This window comes from Cyclopterus lumpus, chromosome 5 (assembly GCF_009769545.1).
Source record: "Cyclopterus lumpus isolate fCycLum1 chromosome 5, fCycLum1.pri, whole genome shotgun sequence".
Lineage (NCBI taxonomy): Eukaryota > Metazoa > Chordata > Actinopteri > Perciformes > Cyclopteridae > Cyclopterus > Cyclopterus lumpus.
This window is the reverse complement of record NC_046970.1, coordinates 15,852,497-15,876,105: the sequence shown is the minus strand read 5'-3', so window position 1 is coordinate 15,876,105 and position 23,609 is coordinate 15,852,497. Positions and strand designations below refer to the sequence as shown.

Sequence of the window (23,609 nt, the reverse complement as noted above, 5' to 3'; positions counted from 1 at the left end):
CCACAGACGTCTGCTTTTCTTGACGTCAGGAGAGGTCTGAGCGGACACAGCGCTGCGCACACGCACAGCAACCAGAACGCTCCCAGAGGGAAGGGGAACACATCACGGCCACAGATCGCAATTTAGGTACGTCTCTCTCTCTCTTTTTTTTTTTTACAGTCATATAATTCTTGAAATACATCATCGATCGTGCAGTTTTTCTGTCGCCAGTCAAACTTATGTGCGCGCTTCCATTGTCGCATGCCTGCAGCCTCCTGGTTTAACCCAACGATGCTGCCTTGCTTTGACTGCCATACCCTTGAGCGCTGCAGTAGGCTACGCTTCGCACACCCACACCGCCTTTTCTCTCTTACATGATCACCAACACGAAAGTGGGACTCGTTTTCAGTATTGCAGACCTATCGAACCGGCAAAACGTTTTAATTCCCATTCAAGCCCTTGCTTGCAATTCACGCCCTGCAGCCCGAATGCAGAGCAGGTTACCAAATGTTTCTCCGTGGAATGCAGCTTCCATTTCACCAGAGCTCTTGTACTCGTAGATTTTGTTTTTCTTCTTTAGAGCCACCTTATTGTTTAAAGCTTCAGATGTTAAATATAGCTCAAGTCCCCCAGCTGGTTTCTGCCTCTATGACCATGCGTTTGTTTTTGCGGCGGTGCATATCCCTTCCTTGCGACTGTATCTGCTGCACTGTTTGCCCTACTTTTTGTTATGTGTTGCTATTTATTGTTTTCCAGTCGAATGTGCCCAAAGTAAGCTGTATTTGTTGTGGGTTGAAGCTTTTCGGGCGGCAGTAATCATATTATCTTTTTAGTGTGCACGTTTATTTTTTGTCGTTCCTATTCGTTTTAGTTTTTATTCATTCATTATTATCATGCATGACATTTTCCGCAGCCTTATACAAGTTTACTCAGATGTATCCTGGCTTCTAAAACACAAGAGAATGCATTAAGAGGGTATACAGCTTCAGTGCTTTCTTTTACTTTTGACATGATTTGACATGTTTAGCTTATAGTCATCATGCATATATGAAAAAAAGAAGCTCAATAACAAGAGCACTTAATCATGGAAATCAATGGTTTCTTAATGGCTTAAGTTGAATATTCAGTCAGCCAAACAGTAATGGATATATTAGATTGATACTTAAGCATAATATATCATGCAGCCTAAATACTCATAATTAAGTACCTGATATGGTGCAAGAGTTGAGTGCCCATTGATTGGATATGCTATTTTTCAAATTGTGTCTATTATTTCGCCACTGTGGGCTGGAATGATGTTTGTAATAGAGACAGCATCATAGGGTGGTTACAATGTACTACAGCATGATACAAAGCCATGTTGCCATTGTTGGATTTTTTGTCTTTAACACTTAATTCATTAAAAGTCACTGGTCCAAACAGGGAATCATTGGTTTGATTTAGCACAATACTCTTGATCAGAGATTTATCTTGATTTGATTACGCATTACACTTAATCGTGCATTGTCTGAGTCTACTCATAATTGTGTTTTCATTCTGCTCTTTTTCCCCCGTAGCTGTAGTGTGGCGAATCTGATCAGCATATTAGGATGCCTCTTGGAGAGGATGGAAATGGATGGAAAAAGAAGACATCAGATATCAAAGAACATTATGACTTCAAAGAAGTGCTGGGAACGTAAGTTGCGCTCGTAGTTTAGTGCTGTTGTCAGGTCAAGGCTGACCCCAAGACCCCTAATGGTCCCAAACACCTCAGCTGTGTCAGTTGACTTGCAGGTAACAGAGTATATTTACAATTCAAAGAGAGTTGAACAAATCAAGAGGGTCAAAGGGGCACCACTCATTCGTTCCCCCATCTGTGCTGCAGCATTTGAGTCTGGACTCTGGCAGCTCTAGAAATTGTATTGACATTTTGAACAGGCCTGTCACTTCTGCCTGTTTTGACTCAGACTTTTCTTGTTCTTGGCCGCTGTTGGATGGTGACTCAAATATTTCCCACTCGCCTGGAAGTATTCAAACACGCATTTCTTTCCCTTGGCCAGTTTGACTTTCTTCTGAACTGTGCAGAAACATTTAACATTGATTAAAGTGTTTATGGAGTGTCTGTTCAAAGGCAATGAAAAGTAAATAGAGTATATAATAACAAAAGCAATAACAACTTCACGTGAGCTAGTTTTGGAAGCAGTTTATATATTTCCACGTTGTTGGTCTGTGAGCAGATCCTGAGTTTAAAATGACGGCTCTATGGCTAGAGCTGCAATTGCATGCGTTTATTAATGAGCATTATTGTCAGTTTAGTTATTCTTCCTACTTTGGACATTCCGATTGTATTAGTGAACATGAGTATTTTAAATGTAACACTAGTTTATGTTTCAGAAACAATATGATAAAGACATCTAATGGCAGATTTAAACTTTATTTTAGCAACTCACCACAAATGATCTATATTGTATAGCAGCAATCGCTGATAAGCCATTATTGCCAAGCCAGTGTAGATACTGTGTAATGTGCATAAAGTGCAGTGCATGTGATATTTAGGCAGTTTGACCTTCATGTTAGCTCTGACTTAGTTGTTGTCACAAGACAGAAATCCTAAATGGATGCAAGGCAGTGGTCACTGACAAACAAGTGAAAGCCCATGTTTCATCCTGCCACTTAATTCAGTGGTTCTTTATTATCACCAACAAGTTGTAAGCATATGAATACTATTAAACTTAATGAAACCTGCAATATCTTAATATAACCTGTCTGTATCTTAATATGTAAGTCAGCTGCACCTTCCTCTGCACATGTGATGATTGACTGGAAGGCAACACAAGTTATGTATTTATCTTAATTTCTTAAAGGATCAAGAACACATGTTTGTTCAAAGCTAAACAAATAGATCACATAAACCCGTTTCTGCAGGTGCTGCGTAAGATTTCTCTGAACGTAATGTTTATGATGTGGCATGGTGGCAACTTCTTTCCGTTGCTTGTAGTCTGGAATCTAAAATAGGTTACATTTACATAAAACTTACATAAATACATCTTCCTTTTTGCTATAAATGTTGTTATAAATTGCTAAATGAATGCCCAACCAGCAGGGAAAAGGTTGCCTTGTAAAGGTGAGGGCTGGACTTACAAAGACATGGGACTGCACTTCCCAGGGGGATACGACTTAGCGCAGATGGTCAGTGGACACATTCAGATGGTCAGGCGGCCCCCCCAGACTAAGTAGAAGTGACCTAGCACACGTCCACCTGTGATGACACCAGTGTGCCATATGGGCTGGGTTTGTTTTCTATCTTCTTGGAATCACACCTGCTTCCCCAGAGAGGCTGCACAGAATCAGATTTTAATGACTGTGCAACTCTGGTTCCCATCCAAAAAAGTGAAATATCAGTGGGTAGAAGATGAGGCTGTTTGGTTATGTCGAGCGCTGTAGGAGGACATCAAATAAGACTCCATTGGTCTCATATGTCTCGAGTCTCAGAGCTACAAATGCTAGATGCAATGCACTGAGAACACATGACTGCTGATAACTTCTGTTATGAATCCACTTAGACTCACAGGTACTTACAATTGTGATTGTAATGTGGAGTATAATATGAAGGGTTTAATATGAAAGGATTGAAATAGTGAATTTCCAGGATAGACAGTCCCAGATTTATTAAAAAAGACGGGGGGGGGAGCTGGAGTAATATTCTTTCCCTCCTGTCCCCATAGCTGGACCTGGCAGAGGGCAGAATTAATGTGTTGACGGAAAAGCTCCTTATGCTCGAAGAAAAGATTACAGAGGAGCTTTATCCAGGAATTCAGTGCATGAAGTTAATTGATTTATGTTGAAATATTATATTCAGATCCAGCTAATCCTCACAGTTCTACCTCTGTTTGGAGTCCACCTCAGGACAAGCTGTCCTAGGTTTAGCAGATTGAAACAATTCCCCCACGTTACAGATATCAACAGATGTCTGTCAACCTTCGGTCACACTTGTTTTTTATTATTCTAACTATCATTTTTCTCCTGTCATTTATCTATGATGTAAACAACGAGACATGCACAGTGTATCTCTGATACAACTCTCTATAACTATTCTTCGGATGCCTCTTGGAGTTGTGATGTTGAGAATTCAAAGTCAATATGGAGCCATACATCTGCATCAAGTGATTGCAGAACACACTTTATGAGATTCTATCTAACGTGAACGAAGCGCCCCATGAAATTATTTGATGCGTTTACAGAATGTAGGAAAATGCAGCGTATAAATGCTATGGACAGAGATATCCCCATCAGCCAGCAGCTTGTCGGACAAAAATGAAGAGCATGGGGCCAGTTAATACAACAATGTCAGACCACAACACAGCAGTTTTAAAGGTGCTGCATATGAGATTGGGAGCATTTTGATTGCCTCTCAACTGCTCTCAACCGATGTCTCAGCTAATGTTTCTCCCAGCGCTAACAGTGCAAACTATGGCAAACGTGCTGACAGGGCTAACACATCCCTCAGATGCCGTAGCTCGGCTTACAAGAGTGACTTTATACTCTGCTCAGGAAGACATTACTCCGCTACATCTTTAAATAGCAAATAGTTGCTGCTACAAAAATGCTCTGAATACAGAATATTGCACCTTTTAACATCCACAGCAGAATACTTGTTATGTGAGAATATGGTCGGCCTTTGTGAACTTGTCTACCAACTCAAAATAATGAGCTCAAAACAACTAAACCTGCTTAGAGCTGCAGCATTTGGTTTTGCATTGAATTGGAAATGTAAAGACATATATTAGGCATATGATGAATAGTTGAATTTTGTACTGAAAATCAAAGCATTGGAATGGTGCCTTAAAAAAGAAACCAAGATATAAGAAGATGGGGGAGGTGATTTTTAAGAACTACTCGTGCAGTGCCGGTGGGTAATGTGTAGGAGCATAAACCACGAGTACTCAACACTGTTGGAAAGCTCTCATAATGGCTGTTTATAGAGAAGTGCAGAGGAGTTAAGAGGTTTGACCTACGCATGACTTTAGTAGAGTAGATGGAAAAGTGAATGATCCAGTCCCAGGCATTGTTGATATGAATATATCGTTTTTTTGCATAATGACAGCGATATAACAATGAATGTAGAGATTGTTTGGAATGGGATAACACTGTATGTCCATAGCTATCCACTCTTCTCTTTGTCTCTTTCTCTTAAACACCCCGCCCCCTACACACACACACACACGCACACAAACACACACGCACACAATATGGATTAGCCTAAAAAGAGAAAGCTTTTTCGGGACTTGGAGGCATGTTGGACTTGAAAGGGCGCACTTGCATCAGGTGAGATCGATAAACTTCCGGATGCTCAAAGCCGTCTGCAACAGGTCCAAGGGCCCTGAGCGACCTGATTGATAGTGTATCTTTAGAACAAAAAAAAAGAACATTATAGGAACAACATTTGACATAGCAGCAGACATCCATCATTTTCAGCGCAAATGGGATTTAATTACATCACGCTCTCTTGTCAGCCGAAGCCTTTAAGACATGAAAGAGTACAAGAAGAGCACACTTGTCACGGCGAAAAACACGGAGAGACACTGACAGCAGTATGAGAATGTGTGAATCAATATTTCCCCATATGGACAGCTGGGATTAAAGCGTCTTCAACAACCTGTGTGTGATATGTGTGATTGTGTGTTTGTGTGTCAGACCCAGAGTCCTATCTATCTATCTATCTATGGAGGTTTAGTCCAACCTTTAATTTGTTAACAGCAAGTTAATGTGCACGCCAGGACTATTTATTGGCATTAAATAGATAAAAAGATATTTCCGAGTCGTCTGTTGCAGATTGCTGGGGAAAAAAGAAACTGTGTGTTCTAATCTGAGACTGCAAAAAAATGGAAGTCTTTAATCTGGACTATAATCATTTCACTCCTGCCTAATGTTAAGACTTACACATTAGCTGTTAACTAAATCTCACGTTTGCCATCCGTTGTGAATAACAGCAGTCGCTTCCTTTCTCCCTCTGACTGCCGTTCCACTTCCCGAACCCCCTGAGAGCCCACCCCTATTACGTCTGCAAGTAGAAATTAGCAACTGGATGCTTACAGTAATTACAATCTGTCTCACAGCAACAGGAGAGAGAGCTTTTTAGGAGTAGCATAGATAGATAAAGCACGGATCAGGTCACATATAGTATAAACTTGAGTCAAAATATGTATATGAGCAGATATTTATTGTAGTACAGTTCTGACTAATTTTATAATAATCGTTAAAATAACGGTATATTGTTGCTACACTGATACTGTTGTGACTGTCATCCTCTTGTTACTGTAAACTGAATTTAAACTAATTTAGAGAATAAATGTCAAACGTGATCTAGTTCCAACTTCTCAATTGTGAGCTGTTGCTGCTTTTCTCTGTTTTCCACAGACATTTGAAGACACCGACATTGGTTCTTCGACACCCTGACTTGCATTTTTCACTAGAAAAACATTATAATAATCAAAGCCTTTCCCCATGCATATCTAGAAATAGAAACATTGTGTTCAGTTCCCACAATAACTACTCAGTCACCACCTTTAGGGTCACTACGTGTCCGTCTCCCTGTCCTGGCCAATTCGCCCTTCTATTTTAAAGTAAACAGCCAATAAGACTAAATAGATTATCACACACCAATAATAGAGTTTTATCGCTCCCGATCCTCTGAGGAATCCCTCGCTCTAAATGCTGCAGACTTAAACACATTAAAATGCTTTTATGGGTCGATGAGAATTGGAGCTTTATGTGATTTAGCTTTGAGATTATTTTCAGGACTGTTTAAAAAATGAAACCAGAGATGTGAGAATCGTTTCTACTCATGTGCATCAGCTTCACTATGCAAACGTTTCTGCTGCGCTGGTTCGTTGAGCACAAGATGGCCACGGTACAAAGCCATCTCAAGGATTACCACAGATCTGCACTGGGCATTTATTATGACATGGTGATGGGAGGAAGTGCACCAAGAGACGGTCGTGGTTGCACAATGACTCTAGTGCTTTATAATTAACTGTTAATAACCATTAAAAGCAGAATAAACAGAACATCAGAGAGGTTTGCCTTCTTATCACAGGGTTGTTGTTGGCAACAGCCCTGTGCTTTTTTCATTTTAGGCATTTTAGGTTGCACACTTAAGTGAACTTCATTTTGCGAAACCCTTAAGGTGCTCCACAGTGTGACGGATGGAAGAGAAGAGGGGATATTAAAACATGAACATTGAACTGCCATTGTGTATTGCATGACGGTGCTGTTTCACACACATGTAAAGGATCCTTGTGGTTTCCAACAATGTTTGAGCTCCCTCCCACGCTCCTTTGGGGCGACTGTGTAAATACACACTATTCTGCCTCTCACCATCACCATAATACATAATGCAGGTGAGTCTCCCTCAGAAACAGCCACACCACATTTACTGTATTTATTATTGAGGAGATTAAAAATAGTCTATTTCTTTGTTGTTGAAACAAGTGATATAAGTGTCTGTATGCATCTGTTGCTGCACCTCCTGAGGGTTTTCTCAGCCCTCCAAAACGCTCAGTAATGTCACCATTTTGAATTATTCATCTAACACACACAGATGGACAGTATTTGGAGATAATTTTTTTAAACCTTGTGGATAGTTGAGAGGCAGTTTTACTGCTCTTTATTTAGTGTGGGAATCAAACAAGAGCACCCCTTTACACTGAACAAATAAAACAAATAATAAAATGATTTGCATGAAAAGTTCCTTCTTAAAATTAGTCAAATTTAAATTTATCATGGCCCGTATAGCCTAAGAACAATACTCTCCCATCTTGTCTATTTCACTCAACACATATTCCTCTTACTTTTTCTAACATTTGCATATGTCCGTGTTTCAGGGGAGCTTTCTCAGAGGTGGTACTAGCAGAGGAGAAGAGGACTCAGAGGCTGGTGGCCATCAAGTGCATCCCCAAGAAAGCATTGGAAGGCAAAGAGAACAACATCGAAAATGAGATTGCTGTACTACACAGGTGAGGTCACTTAGGTTCCTTGCAATGCGTCAGCTGGTGTTTTGTGTCCAACGGGACAAATTAGTCAGTGCAGTCTCTTCCAGCAATGCATGCACAGATGCATAATATATCCAAGGGGTCAATTGCATGGGTGACTAAATGCATGGTGTCAGTAGAAACAGTAGGATTGTGCACCGGAAATGTCAGGAGTAAAGAAGATAGACCTATTTTTAGTGTCCCTGTTGCCAGGGCAACAGCACACAGAGGCGGAGATGGCGTGGAGTTCCCCGCAGCAGTGTACTGAAGAAAGAGAATGAGACAGAGAGGATGTGGAAGTGGAGAGGGGGGTAGGGTATGATAGAAGGAGAGAGATATGGCAGAATGGGAGGAGTGGAGTTTGGTGAAATACTTGAAGACACTATTAAATAAATGAGAGAGTCATGAGAGCGAGAGACTTGAAGGAAGTGAATCTGAAAAAAAGTCTACGAAAAATCACAGCTGCCGATGTGTTACAGCGATGCTGTGTCAACTTGACTTGAGAGCCAAGAGAGATGCTCGACTGTCTGTTGGCTGCTTCATGACAATAAACAAACCAGTTGGTGAGATTTGTATTTGTGATAGATATTCTGTCAAGCCCTACAACGACAATATCCCAAAGTGTTCTTTGCTACTGGTTCCAGCTGGTCATTGTGTTTCTTAGCAAGAGGTTGTCGCTGTATCAAGAGCTCTCTGTAGTTGATCTGAGAGGCTTTTTCAACTTTTGTAGAGGGCAAACACAAAGTTTTGATCCCAATTAACTGCATGGCCTTTCAAACAGTTTTTAATTTATATAACACAGCAAGAATGCCATCTGGTGACCAATTTAAAGCATGAGAGATTTGTTACGATTTCTGTCCATTTACTCTTCCTCAGAATCAAGCACCCCAACATTGTTACGCTAGAGGACATCTTTGAAAGTACTTCCCACCTCTATCTTGTCATGCAGCTGTAAGTACTTCTTTCTCTTACACAATGGCTAATTATATAATAGAAGGGGCTCATTTAGCATGCATTTTAACTGTAAAAATTATATTCAACAAAATGTCTAGTTCATTCGAACTATTGGCTATTTTTATGATTTGTAAATTGCATATTCCGGGGTTGGGACTTTACAAATGTCGCTAGTGGATCTAAAAACATTCTATTACATTAACATTCAGTTAACATGTTTCTCCTTAAATAGTTTTCAGGACCATCTTATTCCACATTCTATTTTCATATGTCACATGTGCATCATATATCTATTTCAATTAAAAAAATCAAAGTCAAAGCCATTATACATTTTCTTTACTGCACCAAATATTCTAGATGTCTTGTGTATCATTTTACTCACACTTTCTGTAAAATGATATTTGGCAACATATATATCTAGAAATAAAACAATATTGGACAATATTTGGCTGCACAGCATAAGTGTTTCTTATAGCCCACATTCAATACAAAACCACCATGATTTTCACCTGGCAGGGTATCTGGAGGCGAGTTGTTTGATAGGATTGTGGAGAAAGGTTTCTACACAGAGAGAGATGCCAGCCAACTCATCCACCAGATCTTGGATGCAGTCAAATATCTCCACGATATGGGAATCGTTCACAGAGACTTGAAGGTATTATTGCTCAGTGAAGGCAGAAATAAAACAGCTCGATCCGGCTTGCAGTTGACGCTCTTCTTCCCCTTTCTCTAACCCTCCTCTTTGATCGCTCGTCTTGTCATCTGCAGCCAGAGAATCTGCTGTATTACAGTATGGACGAAGACTCCAAAATCATGATCAGTGACTTTGGTCTGTCAAAGATTGAGGGAGCAGGCAGTGTCATGTCCACAGCCTGCGGAACTCCTGGATATGTGGGTAAGGTCTTTATTTCACTGGTCAGTCGGACTCTCCTCCCCGCCCCCGATCTCTTTCATGGGAACTTAGCGCTTGATGTTCAACTGATATCCCCTCTTTATTCATTGCGCTGTGATAAGCTCTTTCATCCACTACTGAGGCAATTGCAAGTGTTTCACAAGTGCTCTCTACCTGTTTAACGTGACCAAGATCACATGCTATTACAGAAAGGTCAAGATTACTTGAATTCAGCCCCTCTTCAGCTCTATTTTCCACTTTGCCTGAATGTTGTCTGTGCGTGTGTTTCACAGCTCCTGAGGTGCTCGCTCAGAAGCCATACAGCAAAGCAGTGGACTGCTGGTCCATAGGAGTTATTTCTTATATTCTGTAAGTATGAGCTCATTCATCACTGAGAAGTATGTCAAGTTAGTACTAGTATTTAATATGTTCCAATATCGCTCCCTCAGCTTATGTGGATATCCTCCATTTTATGATGAAAACGATTCGAAGTTATTCGAGCAGATTCTGAAAGCAGAGTATGAATTTGACTCTCCGTATTGGGATGACATCTCAGATTCAGGTACTACCGATAACAAAAAATATGCACAGCAGATCCAACAGTGAAAACTAACAAATCAGAGTTGACTATTACACCATGAACTTGATTTTTGTTTGTAGCCAAAGACTTCATCTGTCACCTAATGGAGAAAGAGTCATTGAAGAGATATACATGTGACCAGGCCCTCCAGCACCCATGGTAAGAAAATCAAAATACTTCTATCTATCTATATCTATTTATTTGGCAATTAGTTAATTGACCGAACTGAAAAATGGAACTACAGCAAAAGGGGAATAATTCATTGTCGCTATAATTCCACCAAAAAGTAACATAATGGCAGACAGAATATACGACTATTTTGGTCATGGGTTTCATATACTCTCTGTATTACCACATCTAAAAGAGTGTCTAATTTGTGTTAGTTTGAGAACCATCATTACTGTATCTGTGACAAAGAAAAGTAGAACATCTTCAGAGATGCTGGGACTAGCTAAAGTTTGTCATTTTGCTTGAAAGAAATACTGCAACAATTAATCAATTATCAACATATTTGCTGATTTATTTTCTGTCAATCTACTAATTGACAAATAATAAGACGAATAAGCTTTAGCCCGGTGCCACTCCTGCCTTTATAATCTGTAATTCTTGTTGATTTTTCAGGATCTGCGGAGACACAGCTCTGGACAAGAATATCCATGAATCTGTCAGCGCTCAAATCAAGAAGAACTTTGCCAAAAGTAAATGGAAGGTCAGTGCCGTGGAGGAATCCTCATGCAGCCTACTCAACGTACACACATTTTGTTTCTCACTCAGTCGCTGTCAGTCACAGACAGGCTTTTCCTTCCTCTCTCTCTGCCCGTGTAGCAAGCATTTAATGCCACAGCGGTGGTGCGCCACATGCGGAAGTTGCAGCTGGGTACTAGTCTCGAGGGACCGAGTCAGATTACTCCCACCAGTCCCTGCCATGGACATTTGCTCCCAGAGGAAGAGGAGGAGGAGGAAGAGGATCTGGGGAATGGGGAGGAGGAGAGCTGTAAGTTATCAGTGAATGAACAAACACTCTCAGTCTATTTCAGATGTCTGGCTCTCTTCACATACAAGCATCATGCCATACTATGTAGTTTAAGGGTTTGTTATGTAATGGATATTGTGATACATTGTATATTCACAGTATTTTAACCATCTTGCGGTCAACTTTGCAATGATATAATTATCTTGAGTAAGTCTACCAACTATCCCATACGACGCAAATGCAGAATCAGGAAAAGGAGGATGCAGGTTTGGCTGGTCCAAGACAAATGTTGAACAGAAAGGAAGACATCTTCCTCAGGCATTGACATCTAATTAGAGAAGAGGAAGAAATTACTTTTGCAAAATTAGAGTTTATTTTGTAAAGCTTTAGGTGGCTCCTGCTGCTTGGTCAGATATGTTGTTTTGGAGGTGTCAAATTTCCTAAGTATCAACAAAAGAGGTGGAAAGTGCAAAGTGAGGACGATCCATATTCAGAATGGCCATTATTGTGAGAATAGGACCCTATTGAAGAGTACCAGAACATCCCTTTTACTTCACATGCTCCCTTGTTTTGCTCTAATCTCCAGTGTCCCACTATGAGGACGGCCGTCGCGGAAGCACCGAGGGCAGCACAGACCGGGACAGCCTGAGAAGCTGCACCTACTGCTGCAGGCCCGCTAGTCGCGTTTGAGCCCCTCCCGTTGTCACGGTGACATTGCCTCCCTGGAGCACCCAGAGCCTGCTCGCCCAGTCTGGCCAGGAATGCAGAGTAGTTATCAGGGTACATCCACAGCGAGCAGGTCACTGTCACAGTGTGGAGAAACATACTGTGAGTCTCCCCCTCTGTAAAAAAAAAAACACATCCTGACTCAAGACACACAAGATTTTACTTTTTTCTTTTGCAGAACAGAATGCGACGCTGCGCCAAGTGGACAGTGATTCAAAGAAAGGGCCAGTCTGCCTGATTAGCAACCTAACATGTAGTTGTACCTTTGTGCAGTGTTAGCAGACAGGGGTCATTTGACAGCATGTACATTACAAAATGTGGCTCTGGATGTTAGCTACCATAAAGGTCTGAATCAAAGACGAGGCAGTGGCCGAAAGGCAGGCTTCTCCATTATTTTTGTTCTTGCATGATCTGTCAAATCTACCTCTAATCACAATTACTGTTCGTCTGCATCAATCTGGCTCTCACACTCTAAATTACTGGCAGCTTTCTCCAAAAATCTGTCCAGACAGGGCACAAAGGAAAGCGGGAACACTTTCTAGAGGGAACTACTGACAGCTACTCATGCATGTCTTTATACTTCTTACCCATCAATGTGACTCGGTCTAGTCATTGACCAAGTAGCTGTTTAGTTGAAAAGAGTTCATCTCAAGGCATGACTTCACTGCCGATGCCACCTGCTCATTTGTTCTGTTTTGATCACCCTGTCTTTTTTTCTCATATTAAGTGTTTCTGTCCTTTTTTTGAATAGTTGATAGTGATTCTGGGGGTTATGGACTCTATATTCTGGCTCAGACTGGGTTTGGTGATAAGTGGTTCTGACCTGGAGTGTCTGCATGCTGCTGTTTGGGAAATGGGAAATCAAAATGTATGAATATCAAAAGGAGACTTTGATTTGTTTGTTTTATATCTGTTCTGTTATCAGAGGCTCAAACTGAGATCCCTGTAAGTCTGTAAATCACAGGAATCTGACTTTCCTCCGTGGGCTCACATCATTTCTGGAGGAGTTATTTTGAACATGCGATTAAGTTGAGAATCCACTGTGCGTGGGAAGAAAACGATCATATTTATATCACGTTCATCCTCCCTTTTCTGTTTCTGACAAGCGTCTAAATATCTGTCTGCCGTCAGTCTCTTATGCCGAGTCGGCGGGATCTCAGTTTGGGCTCTCCGCTTGCTCTGTGCTGTGCACCTCTAGTGGAAGAAGTTTTGGTCTACTGTTTGCATGACCTGGTTAAATATGTTTACATGAATGATGATCAATTAGTATAAACACACATGATTATTATTACTATGTTGTATTGAAAAATGATGTAATACTGTAACTTTGAGCTATATAATGTGAAGTGAGTAACACCAGAAGTAATGTTGTTGACAAAGTACAACACAGCACAGTGGACTTATCCTTTCCATTGACTGTGATGGTCAAGTTTCTACCTGAGTGACATTTCAACTGTACTTTGTTTATTTACAACTAAAATATTATTTTTTTCAGCCTGTTTTCTTGCCGTTGCTTATGTTGAATCTATTTATCCCTCTATGATACCCAGACACAGGCAGAACAAATACACATATTTTACGCAGGTGCCAGCCACAGTACAAAACATCGAACAATTATATAATTTTATGTATATCACCTGTCTGCCATGGGAGCAGCATGTGCGAGCTCTACATTTGTTGCCCTGGGTAGATAAACTACAGTGCTGAAGCCATAAAGTGAAGTGGAGATATTTTACTGGGGATTCAGATATGTTGTCATCTTAAAAATATACAACTCAGATGAAGGGTGGCGATGTTTTGGCACAATATTTAATGAATAAAAAGATTCTCCCTGAAAATACTTTAATCCTGATATTAGTCATCCCATGCCATTGTTATTTTAAGGTTTGTCAAGACAATGACAATGACAATGACATATTATTAGTTAGCTGTAGAGATCATGAACCAATCCATGAAAACTTTTGATGCCCACATAAAACCAGTTCCCTCGATCTGCCATTGATACTTACAGGTCCATAGAACAATAAATGAAGGCAATCACTCTGGATTTACACAACTATAATTGTGGAAAATATGCAAACTGTGTGTGAAGGGCTCCATGTTAACTGTAAGATAGCCAACGTTGATGACTTTGATAACCTGACTATTATTATTTTGGTAATATTGAACCTTACCTGGGATTTGTTTCCACTTGGCTTATTCTACCCATTACAAACACATATAAATGCATAAAGAAACACATGTATATTATATATATATATAAATATAAGTATATATTGTATATCCCTTTTTGTAAAAGCTGTTTTGAGCTACAAATGTATGGATGCAATGCATCATGGGTTATTGAACAAGTTGTAAGAAAATACAATGATTTGTACCCACAGAGATTTGATTGCAGGAAATGAAATTAAACTTCCATGTCTATGCATTGTGTGTTTGGTCATTACGCAATAACTTTACTTTAGGATGTGAAAGTAAAACATTTAGACTGTGATGATCATAAATTACAAGCAGATCACTGAATTAAAAGTTTTCTTTACTTGTTTTACACCTTTACAAATTCCTCATATTGTCATATTACATTTCAAAAATACATTGGAAGCAATGAACATGTGCACAATGTAATGTAAACCAAATAGCACTTACGTACTACAGCCTCAAAAATGACTATTATGTTCATTTTTCTTGTATTCTTCATATATTTTATACTGATAAATAGGATTTAATAAGAAGATGTATGTGCTCTTTTACTGACCAAAGGAAATCCTCACCTCTCGTCATTCATAATCAAATTAATGTAAATGTTTTTTTTCTTATCTTTCCTGTTTTTCATCACCGTGGAAATACAACAATGTGTCATCAGAAAATATTGCAAAAATGTATTGTTGAATACATATTTTTGACAGGACACAATAATGTCTTAATAGTCACAATAGTCAGTGTTCAGTTACCTTGCCAGACAAATACCTGATTTCTTTGCTAGAATACTGGTGATGTTACACCAGCATAATAAAGCAGACTCAACATGGTTGAATAAAACAAAGACTTGCAGGGAATGGTGAATACCAGATAAACACATTGTAAAAAGTGTGCAATAACACAATGTCTCTCCTTATTATACTGAACACATAGAAACATGTGAATCTTATTGAATCTTATGGAAACAGTGGAAAGACACATCATGACAGACACGTAAAAATGCACTTAACACAGATTAGGTATGAATTCAGTTTGCATTGCGAGGAAAAAGAAGAGTGAGAAATGATACATCTATACGGCTGCAGCATATATGACACATTCAGCTGTCATCACGGTCCAGCTTTCTAACTCAGCTATGTAGACTTCATGATGTTACTCAAACTGAAACACAATTGTTTTTTCATCTATGCTGTTCTCCACAAAATAACGTATTCCCAACAGCTCATTGTGCTCAATACAATACATGAACATACAATCACAAATCATAACTATCACACTTCTTTTCCTCCTGCACCTTCCTCCAACACTGCAGTTCTTCTCAGTCTCTCTTTGACTCGGAGGAACTCTGGCCCTTCTCGTTGTGGTTCTTTGTCTCTCTCTAGCTGTAGAGGAATGGACATATACCAACACAATATATACCAATATGTGCAGCCGCAGTAAACAAGCAACATTTTCAAGATATTTTAGAATGTTTAGAGCTAATTCTCTAAAATAAAAAGGCCTTGAAGATCCACACAATCCATAGTTTTTAAACACAGGCACATTTTTGTAAATGGTTTGTGAATTATATATATATATATATATATATGTATATATGTATATATATATATATATATATATATATATATATATATATATATATATATATATATATACATATATATATGTGCTATCTTTTAGTCTATCAGACAGCATTCATGCATACAGGGTGTAACGTATGATTTGTTTTTCTTTTAAGAGCCCAGACTATCTACACTGCCCTCTAGAGGCTGACTGCAGAACAACATGATGCTCCACATAGACCACCAATGTCAATCTTTTGTGAGGAAATATTGAGCATTGTCAAATAACACAGTCAATAGATCATTTAATTTAATGTCAACCAATATGATGAATTGTAAGTCAGATTTGATGGGATTCTTTATGAACATTGAGGAAAAAGAATCTAGCATGCAAACCTTTTCTAGCCTCTGGTGTCTTTTCAACAGTTCCTGATGAAGTGGGGATCTGTTCTTCTTTGCCTCTTCCTGATCTCTGCTCGCCTTCATCCTTTGTTCCCATCTCCTCTTTTCTAACACCTTCTGGAGTTCAGTCTTTCCTTCATGAGACACTCTCCTGACAGACATATGGAAGGACTTTATGATTCTTACAAACAATGAAAGAGAAGTGTGAGTGTTTACGAGTGCACGTGTGTGTTTTCAACCTCTTGTGGGTCATCCGCAGTTCTCTGTGAAGCTCCTGGTGGCTCTTGGAGGCCGTTAAAGGATTGGGAGGTTTTTGTGGTCGGATGAGATTACTGCTGCCCTCCTCACTCTGTTGTGGAGACAAAGGGTCTTGTTGTTCACGTTGGTGTGTCTGCATCACTGAGGCTGAAGAGAAAAACATACACTACATATTTTCCAAATATAAATTTGGGATGCAACGTTTTTCTTGTGATTTACCATTTCAGCTGGTTATGTTTCAATATAACCAGCTTTTGGTGACTGCAGGATGATAAAGGGATAAATCTCGTGTGAGCAGAGACAGTAGTTACGACAACCCCCAAAACACCCCGTTGTATCTTAAACTCTGTGACAACGTGACAACAACTTAACTATCTCCCCGTCAAAAGAACTCCCTCAGATACAGCAATTTATCAAAACAACTATTTACAACGTCAATATAAACTATTTTGGAGCACACTTGTTTGATAGTATCTTACTCACATGCCAGGTGGCGGAGTGGAGTAGTGGTCTAAACATTTGATCAGCTCATCAGTTTGACTAAAACATGCTTTTATTTGTGCTTCTGTACAAGCCCAGTTGATTGAAAACAAGCCACCTGTATTAACGAAGGGAGGAACACAGCTGTCTATTTATAATACTCTCTCTTATATTAAGACCTCTGGAAGCAAATGGATAACCTAACTTTTGGACAGAAACTGATATCACAAACTACAGCAACTACATCAAATACAGTTGAAATGACCTGAAAACGTTGGTATTACACAATATTGAGAATCTAAAGTAACATTTCCAGTGACCCTGGTGAAAATAACACCATGGGAGTTATTTTTGAACACCGCATGGAATAACTTGAGTATCAGGTTGATTCCTAATGGGACTTAGCTTTGTAACAAGTCTAGCAAGGCCCATTTACAGAGCAGGTAGCTGGAGAAGTACCAGTTCACATCCTGGGCACTGTCGAGTTGCCGTTGAGCAAGGCACCAAAAACCTAACTGATCGGGGCCTTGTGGCACCCCATCACTCTGACCACAATAATTAATGCATGTATAGGTCCTGTGCATGTGTGTGCATTCTGGTCCTGTGTGAGTAAAAAAAAAAGAAAATGAATGTTCCCACATGGGGATTAATAAAGTACTTCTGCTTCTTCTTCTAGAAATGTAAAACCTTTGTAACCTTTGCTGAATGTTACTTTGCATGTTATGTTGCAGGGAAAGGTCAGAATGGCTTACATGTTAGTTACACAGCAATATCTGTGGAAAGTGTGATAGCATTAGCCACCAAAAGCGGCTGGCCTCAGCAGACCATAGAGGCTGTAGAAACACGACCTCTGATTAAGGGGCGACTGTGATTAGCAGGTCCGTCTTTCATTCAGGGGGTTGGTGGTTCAATCCCCGCCCTAGTGGATGTGTCCATGAGTAAGACACTTAACCCTGAATTGCTTCCTGTAGCTGTGTCTACAGTTTCTGAATGTAACATGGTTGTAAGTCGCTTTGGATAAAAGTGTCAGCTAAATGACATGTAATGTAATGTAAAAATGTAATGATTGTATTGCAATGAGCGAGAGTGTCTTGTTGCTAACAGAGTTGTTCACACAGAGCCAGCTACAAGCTCCATCAGTACTACCTCTGCACACAGTCCCAGAAACAGAAAATGGTTGAACGGTTTCTTGTGATAATAGATTTCTCACCAGACCCATTCAGGTGTGTCTCTGCTGAATGTTGGAGATCTCTCTGTCAACAGAAAAAATAATGTACACGTCAAATATAATATATATCATAGTTATAACCAAATCTTTTTTCATTTTTTTCAAAATACAAGTATGGCGATATAGTGCGACACATGAGCGCACTCCAATCAGAAATCTCTCAGTCCGGTCGCCAATGCGAGCAACACAAAGCCGTATTATGATGCTGACAGACAAAGCTCTAGTTCCACATGTCCAGTGGAGCGAGAGCCCTTACTGGTGAGGTGGAGGGCTGCCACCTCATTAATTACAAGGATCAAACAAAACACAGTTTGATTCCCACTGAGATTCTCATTTGCTAGTGTTTGAGCAGAATTAATAGTCGAGACAAGTGTTATTCCCCCCGTGGGACTCAGAATGGACTGTGGAAAAGAAGTGATTATTTCTGTTTTTGTTGTTTGATTGAATATTTGATGAACATTTAAATTAAGAAAAAATATGTCAAACTATGGTGTTTGCTCTGAGCACAATCTAATTTAGTTATAGGTACATTATCGATCTATGTACATGTTACATAATGTTTGTTGAGGCTTTGGCATTAGTTGCAATTCAGCTGCACCATGTCCGGGCATCTGGTACCATGCGTGCATTCAAATAAAGTAATTTTTAAACAAAATGACAGTGAATTGTCAAAAAAAGTGCAATTTAGATTAATCTAGGTATTTGAATGACAACTCTGCTGCTGGCTGCTGTTTGACGGATGAAGAAAGAGTCATGCTGTTTGGCTAAAGTGGATATTAATAAGACATGACAGGCAAATACTCTCCAAGGCCCACTCTCTGGTGTTGGCAAGGCTTTTTTTTATTGTGTTTGGTTCGAGCACTTGCTGTCGTTGGGAAATAAACTGTAGAGATAACAATGACAGAGACATCTACCATGGGAAAATGGTTACGTTCTGCCAAAAGAAAGTTGAAATGTGACCAAGAATACATAATAATAATAATTTGTAATGACACAGAACATAGTGTAGCAGTTGGTTTCTTCATTTGTTCACAATGCTTTAATCTAAAACAAATAATGCATTCCAAGAAAGTATATTTGCCACATGGATGCATCTGCTGGATCATATTAATGAGACACGTGTTATGAGTAAATAAGGAATACAAATAGACGCACTTACCTTCTTTCCATGGGTGACTCCCATGTCCTTATGAGTCCAGAATGAATATCTGCACAAACACCTCCTGGGCTCACAGTGGACAGAGTTTCAGTAATAATTTGAGGTCTCTCTCTCTCTCCTTCAGCAGCCAAGAATGCCAGAGAGAGGAAACTGTTCTGTGTTTGGGTCAATGATAATTATCCAAGTGGAAGACAAACCCAGGAGAACAGTACAAAAGTGCTGGAAGAATATTTAGTGTATAGCAGTGATGGGAGGTCACCAAATATAAAGTACACTGCATGGTTAGAAATTAAACCAGTGGTTCCCAACCTTTTTAGTTTGTGACGCCTTGTAAAAGTGTCTAGTCTAACTGCTTGAGCCCTAGAAAGAAAAAAACCTAAAGGTTTGTTGGAAGTCCAACAAAGTTAATCCAAATTTGTGTATCCAAATTCTTTTTTCCTCTCCCATTAATCATCTCAAGACCCCTCACATTTATCATTTGATCCTCTGGAGGAGGCTAGACCGGTAAATTAAACTACATAGACTAGACATGTTGATTACATTTTTTTTTACAATGAAACTTAAAATGTCCACACTATATTGTATCTGTACTTTTACTAAAGTAAAAGGAGTACTTCTTACACCACTGGTGAAATAAAAAGTTGTGCAACAAATGTGCTTCCATGGAAAGAAATGTAATAAATAGATAAAAAAGGTTAAAACACTGGTCTTAATTGACATTTAAATGATAAATGATCCCAGAGGGTCATACTGCCAGTATCCCATTAATATCATTGTCTACTGGTAATAAATAGTTGCACAGTAGCCAGTCACCTGTGTCAGTGTGTCAAACGTTTCCATTTCTTTCCATTCTTTGAACATTACTTTTGCATTTTCTATTATTATTAGCGAGCACGAGTGAAGTTCAGTACATTTTATTTATAAAGCTTAGAATCACAAATGACAGACTTGCCTCAGACATCTTTAGAATCCGTACAAAATCCTTAGAACCATGATTCAAGATGAGGAAAAACTTCAGGAAACTTCAGGAAGAGCGACAGAGGTCTTACGACAGATTGTCGTTATACACATAGCAGACAGAGGCAGTGTAGTACAACTACAACGTAGAGAAACACAATTCAATTAATATAGTACATATAATTTTCAGTAAATATATAAGGTACGTTCTGGGTTAAACTATTTACACTCTGAGAGTGGCATCATTTTTTACATGGGAGTCATATTCTCCGGTTCTTTAAGGTTAGGGTCCTTGGGATACAGCCGGCTATCTCCACTATCTCCGGCCATCCTTCGTAAATGTTGGTTTTCTCATCATTAACGGCTTGCTGACGGGGGAACAGGGAAGAGGACATTTCTTTTATAATCAATTATGTTGCTTTTTGATTTATTTTAATTTTTCTGTATTTAAAAATAGATGGACTTCTCTGACACAGACAGGCTCACTAACCTTCTCAAAGAGGGTTCTGTTTTCTGTCCCTGCTTTCCCGGCAAACACCCAGCTATCTCTGTGTTTTACAGACTTGATCAAAGTGCTTCCCATTCCGACGAACACCTCCCTCATTTCATCTGTCATTCTGCCAAAAAGGAATAGGAAAGGGTCGTGCTGTGTGCTATGAAATCACTTTAGCTGTTGAATCCTTGAGATTTGGACTTACTTTGGTGTCACATCATCAAACGAGGCCACCAAGACAATCATTCCAGGTCGTATCTCCTTCAGGTACGCCAGGATGTATTCTGCCTCTTTTGTTCAAATTCATTTAAAATATTATAATGTTAAGGTTTCAATAAATTTCAAATTGAAATAAGATTAAAAGATAACAAAAAAAACACAACTTACTTCCAGTATCCATATTAAGGTAGCCACATTTTTCCACTTGTCCATTTGTACCTGAGATGGAACCCCCCACCACAAAAACACAACATTTGCACCTTTATGGAAGTGAAGCAATTAAATTATCTGTTTCATGAGCACCATCAGGACTTTCCTCTCATTTAATCTGCTGATGAAGATTCTGTTATATAATCGAAAGCTCCAGAGTGGCTAACTATTAGACCTTTGGGTAAGATTGTTTTATCAACTGCTGGTTTTAATGTTAAAACTTCAAAATCCCAAAACTATTACAAATGTCAATGTTTAAAAAAAAAAAAAAAAGTTTTAAAAAGTATACATTATTTACACCACAGAACTTTACAATAATCTGTCAGAGTGTATTTTTACTCACCGTTTACCACCACAATGTTCAGTCCTGGTCCCACATTATTCATCACATTACTCATAAGGCTGTTGAGATATACAGATAGAGTTGAGTTTCACTCAGTCACACACATTTCCATCCTTAGTTATGATAAGTAATACCGTATAAAACACGCACATTTTACCATCGAAACAGATCTTTGGTCCCACAACATTAGCTGCTCCGCTGCTGATTCGCAAAGCAAAATGGTCCGACGGACAGACTCTGGTGAGGCTGCACTTAGGCCCAGTTATTGAATATGCTAAGAGAAAAGTACTTCTGATCATGAAGGAAACCACAGATACAGTTCATTTAGAAGTCATGTTATGTAAATTATGAGTACTTTCATAATTGAATTTACCTCTTTGGAATGTTGCTTTGATTTGGTGATTGTCATTAAACCCTAAAATAAAAGAATGGATGCAGTGTTATTAAAATGAGGCAAATGAGAAACTAAATGAGAAGAGGTCGTTCAGGATTTATGATGTAATAAGTAAAAATGAGCTCACCAAGAATATATCCTGCTTCTTCCAGAACATCAAATGAATTGGAAAGTCCCCAGGTTATAAGGACAATAATTACAGCAGCAAGAAGCACAACAGCTGTCAACCACAAAGAGATGAAGATTGGCAGAGATACAAACAAAAATACCTGCTTTTGAAATAAAGTGAAATCTCACCTTGATTTCTCATATCGGCAATAACTCAGATAGCTTCCAGTTCCTAAAGGCAAGCGCTGAGACCTTTGAAATGCCCTTCAAGTAGTTCCTGTTAACAAGTGATATTGTAGAAACAGCAGAGCTTTGGTGTCGTCTCATCTGTGAACATGCACTCTGGTAATTCCTCCAACCATCCCTGGGAGGGTTGTTTGGATATGGCGAAAGAAAAGAAAACAGCCTCTCCTTGTACGACATAAAAACCAGGATGTGGCACTATGTATGCACAGCCACTGTGAACTAGAAGATCAAGTGTCTCTCTTTTACAATGTCAAAGATGGGAACACATAGAACTTGTAGTGAACAATATGTTTTGCAATGCGTCATACAGCAGATTGTGCTCAGCAGACGTGCAAATAAACCCGGGAGAGGAAATGACTCAAAGAGGAGAAAAAAAGATCACAAGCTTCATATTTCAATTTGGATGATCAAAAATATGTTAACAAAATTCACTTTCATTTATCGGAGTTTTCTATTTGTATGTACATTTTTCACAAAGCCCATGTGATGTGTGAGGTTATCTGTTTATTTAAAAAAGCGCTACAGATGATAGAATGAAAGGCCAAACTCTCACTAAAAGCAAATAAATATGCATGGAATAGGAACAAACACAATCTGAAAAAAGAAACTATAACAAATGAGAACTCAATTTAGAAAAACACATTGTATCCCTTGTGTTGCAGGTAAATGCCACTGAGATTAAAGCTTGTTTTTCAAAGGAAACCTGGCTAAAAGGGACTTATTTCAATAAACATAAAATAAATATGCCAATGGTGTATTTGTCAAGACAATTTAAATCCATACTTTTGATGGATGGACAACAATGTTTGCATTAAGAGTTAGTCGTCACTGAAGAGCATGTTCAAAGGAACGGTACATTCCTAATGTTAATGTTATTCCTAATAAACATTTTCCACATGTTAATCCCAGAGGCCAAGCCCTCGTGTCACTACGCTTCTGCTCTGCTGATCCTGAGCAGTAGCTAAGTGAGGGGTCAAAACTAAAATAGCATTTCCTTCAGACTGTAATCAACTGATTTTAGGATTGTTATTAATGTTACTTTGGCCAGATCATAATACGGTCATAATTTATCCACCAAGACAAAGTTGAGTAGCTGATTAGGGAATTTAAAGCCTCTGCGTGGCCTTATTGCGACACATGAACCACACACATAAAGATGGCTGACAAATACAGGAAAAAACAACACGGAATGTATGAACTACAACAGCTTCAGCTGCACCACACAAGCATGACACAAA

At 39.2% G+C, this 23,609-nt stretch overlaps 3 protein-coding genes across 4 annotated transcripts; 1 reads left to right on the top strand and 2 right to left on the bottom strand.

The window, feature by feature from the left end:
• Window positions 1-61: 61 nt before the first annotated feature.
• camk1a (calcium/calmodulin-dependent protein kinase Ia) lies at window positions 62-12,077 on the top strand. The gene is made up of 12 exons (XM_034532272.1): window positions 62-126; window positions 1,536-1,654; window positions 7,842-7,973; window positions 8,865-8,939; window positions 9,459-9,597; window positions 9,711-9,837; window positions 10,128-10,203; window positions 10,284-10,396; window positions 10,495-10,573; window positions 11,036-11,123; window positions 11,240-11,408; window positions 11,974-12,077. The coding sequence occupies exons 2-12, from the start codon at window positions 1,569-1,571 to the stop codon at window positions 12,075-12,077; spliced, it is 1,188 nt and encodes a 395-aa protein (XP_034388163.1). The 5' UTR covers window positions 62-126; window positions 1,536-1,568.
• Window positions 12,078-14,681: 2,604 nt separating this feature from the next.
• Window positions 14,682-19,910, bottom strand: LOC117730538 (protein FAM107B). The gene is made up of 5 exons (XM_034532293.1): window positions 19,402-19,910; window positions 18,225-18,267; window positions 16,516-16,681; window positions 16,271-16,427; window positions 14,682-15,694 (listed from the first exon to the last, which is right to left on the bottom strand). The coding sequence occupies exons 1-5, from the start codon at window positions 19,423-19,425 to the stop codon at window positions 15,584-15,586; spliced, it is 501 nt and encodes a 166-aa protein (XP_034388184.1). The 5' UTR covers window positions 19,426-19,910; the 3' UTR covers window positions 14,682-15,583.
• Window positions 19,911-19,914: 4 nt separating this feature from the next.
• si:dkeyp-67f1.2 (uncharacterized protein LOC556106 homolog) lies at window positions 19,915-22,469 on the bottom strand. 2 transcript variants are annotated; one of them, XM_034532290.1, is made up of 10 exons: window positions 22,315-22,469; window positions 22,145-22,237; window positions 21,997-22,038; window positions 21,774-21,897; window positions 21,624-21,682; window positions 21,239-21,289; window positions 21,057-21,141; window positions 20,849-20,975; window positions 20,612-20,726; window positions 19,915-20,497 (listed from the first exon to the last, which is right to left on the bottom strand). In XM_034532290.1, the coding sequence occupies exons 1-9, from the start codon at window positions 22,325-22,327 to the stop codon at window positions 20,619-20,621; spliced, it is 702 nt and encodes a 233-aa protein (XP_034388181.1). In that variant the 5' UTR covers window positions 22,328-22,469; the 3' UTR covers window positions 19,915-20,497; window positions 20,612-20,618. The 2 variants fall into 2 exon arrangements, with proteins under 2 accessions (XP_034388181.1, XP_034388180.1); XM_034532289.1 differs by having other exon boundaries at window positions 19,915-20,726.
• Window positions 22,470-23,609: the final 1,140 nt, after the last annotated feature.

Excerpts from the sequence above, each read along its gene's own strand:
- si:dkeyp-67f1.2 (XM_034532289.1), bottom strand. Across the intron at positions 21,142-21,238 it reads CCTTAATATGGATACTGGAA|AGGCAGAATACATCCTGGCG; the intron begins GTAAGTTGTGTT and ends TTTGAACAAAAG. Across the intron at positions 20,727-20,848 it reads ACAGAACCCTCTTTGAGAAG|CAAGCCGTTAATGATGAGAA; the intron begins GTTAGTGAGCCT and ends TTCCCCCGTCAG.
- LOC117730538 (XM_034532293.1), bottom strand. The coding sequence starts at position 19,425 with ATGGGAGTCACCCATGGAAAGAAG. Across the intron at positions 16,428-16,515 it reads CTGCGGATGACCCACAAGAG|GAGAGTGTCTCATGAAGGAA; the intron begins GTTGAAAACACA and ends TATGTCTGTCAG. Across the intron at positions 15,695-16,270 it reads GACACCAGAGGCTAGAAAAG|CTAGAGAGAGACAAAGAACC; the intron begins GTTTGCATGCTA and ends ATTCCTCTACAG.
- camk1a (XM_034532272.1), top strand. The coding sequence starts at position 1,569 with ATGCCTCTTGGAGAGGATGGAAATGGATGGAAAAAGAAGACATCAGAT. Across the intron at positions 10,204-10,283 it reads GGAGTTATTTCTTATATTCT|CTTATGTGGATATCCTCCAT; the intron begins GTAAGTATGAGC and ends TCGCTCCCTCAG. Across the intron at positions 11,124-11,239 it reads TTGCCAAAAGTAAATGGAAG|CAAGCATTTAATGCCACAGC; the intron begins GTCAGTGCCGTG and ends CTGCCCGTGTAG.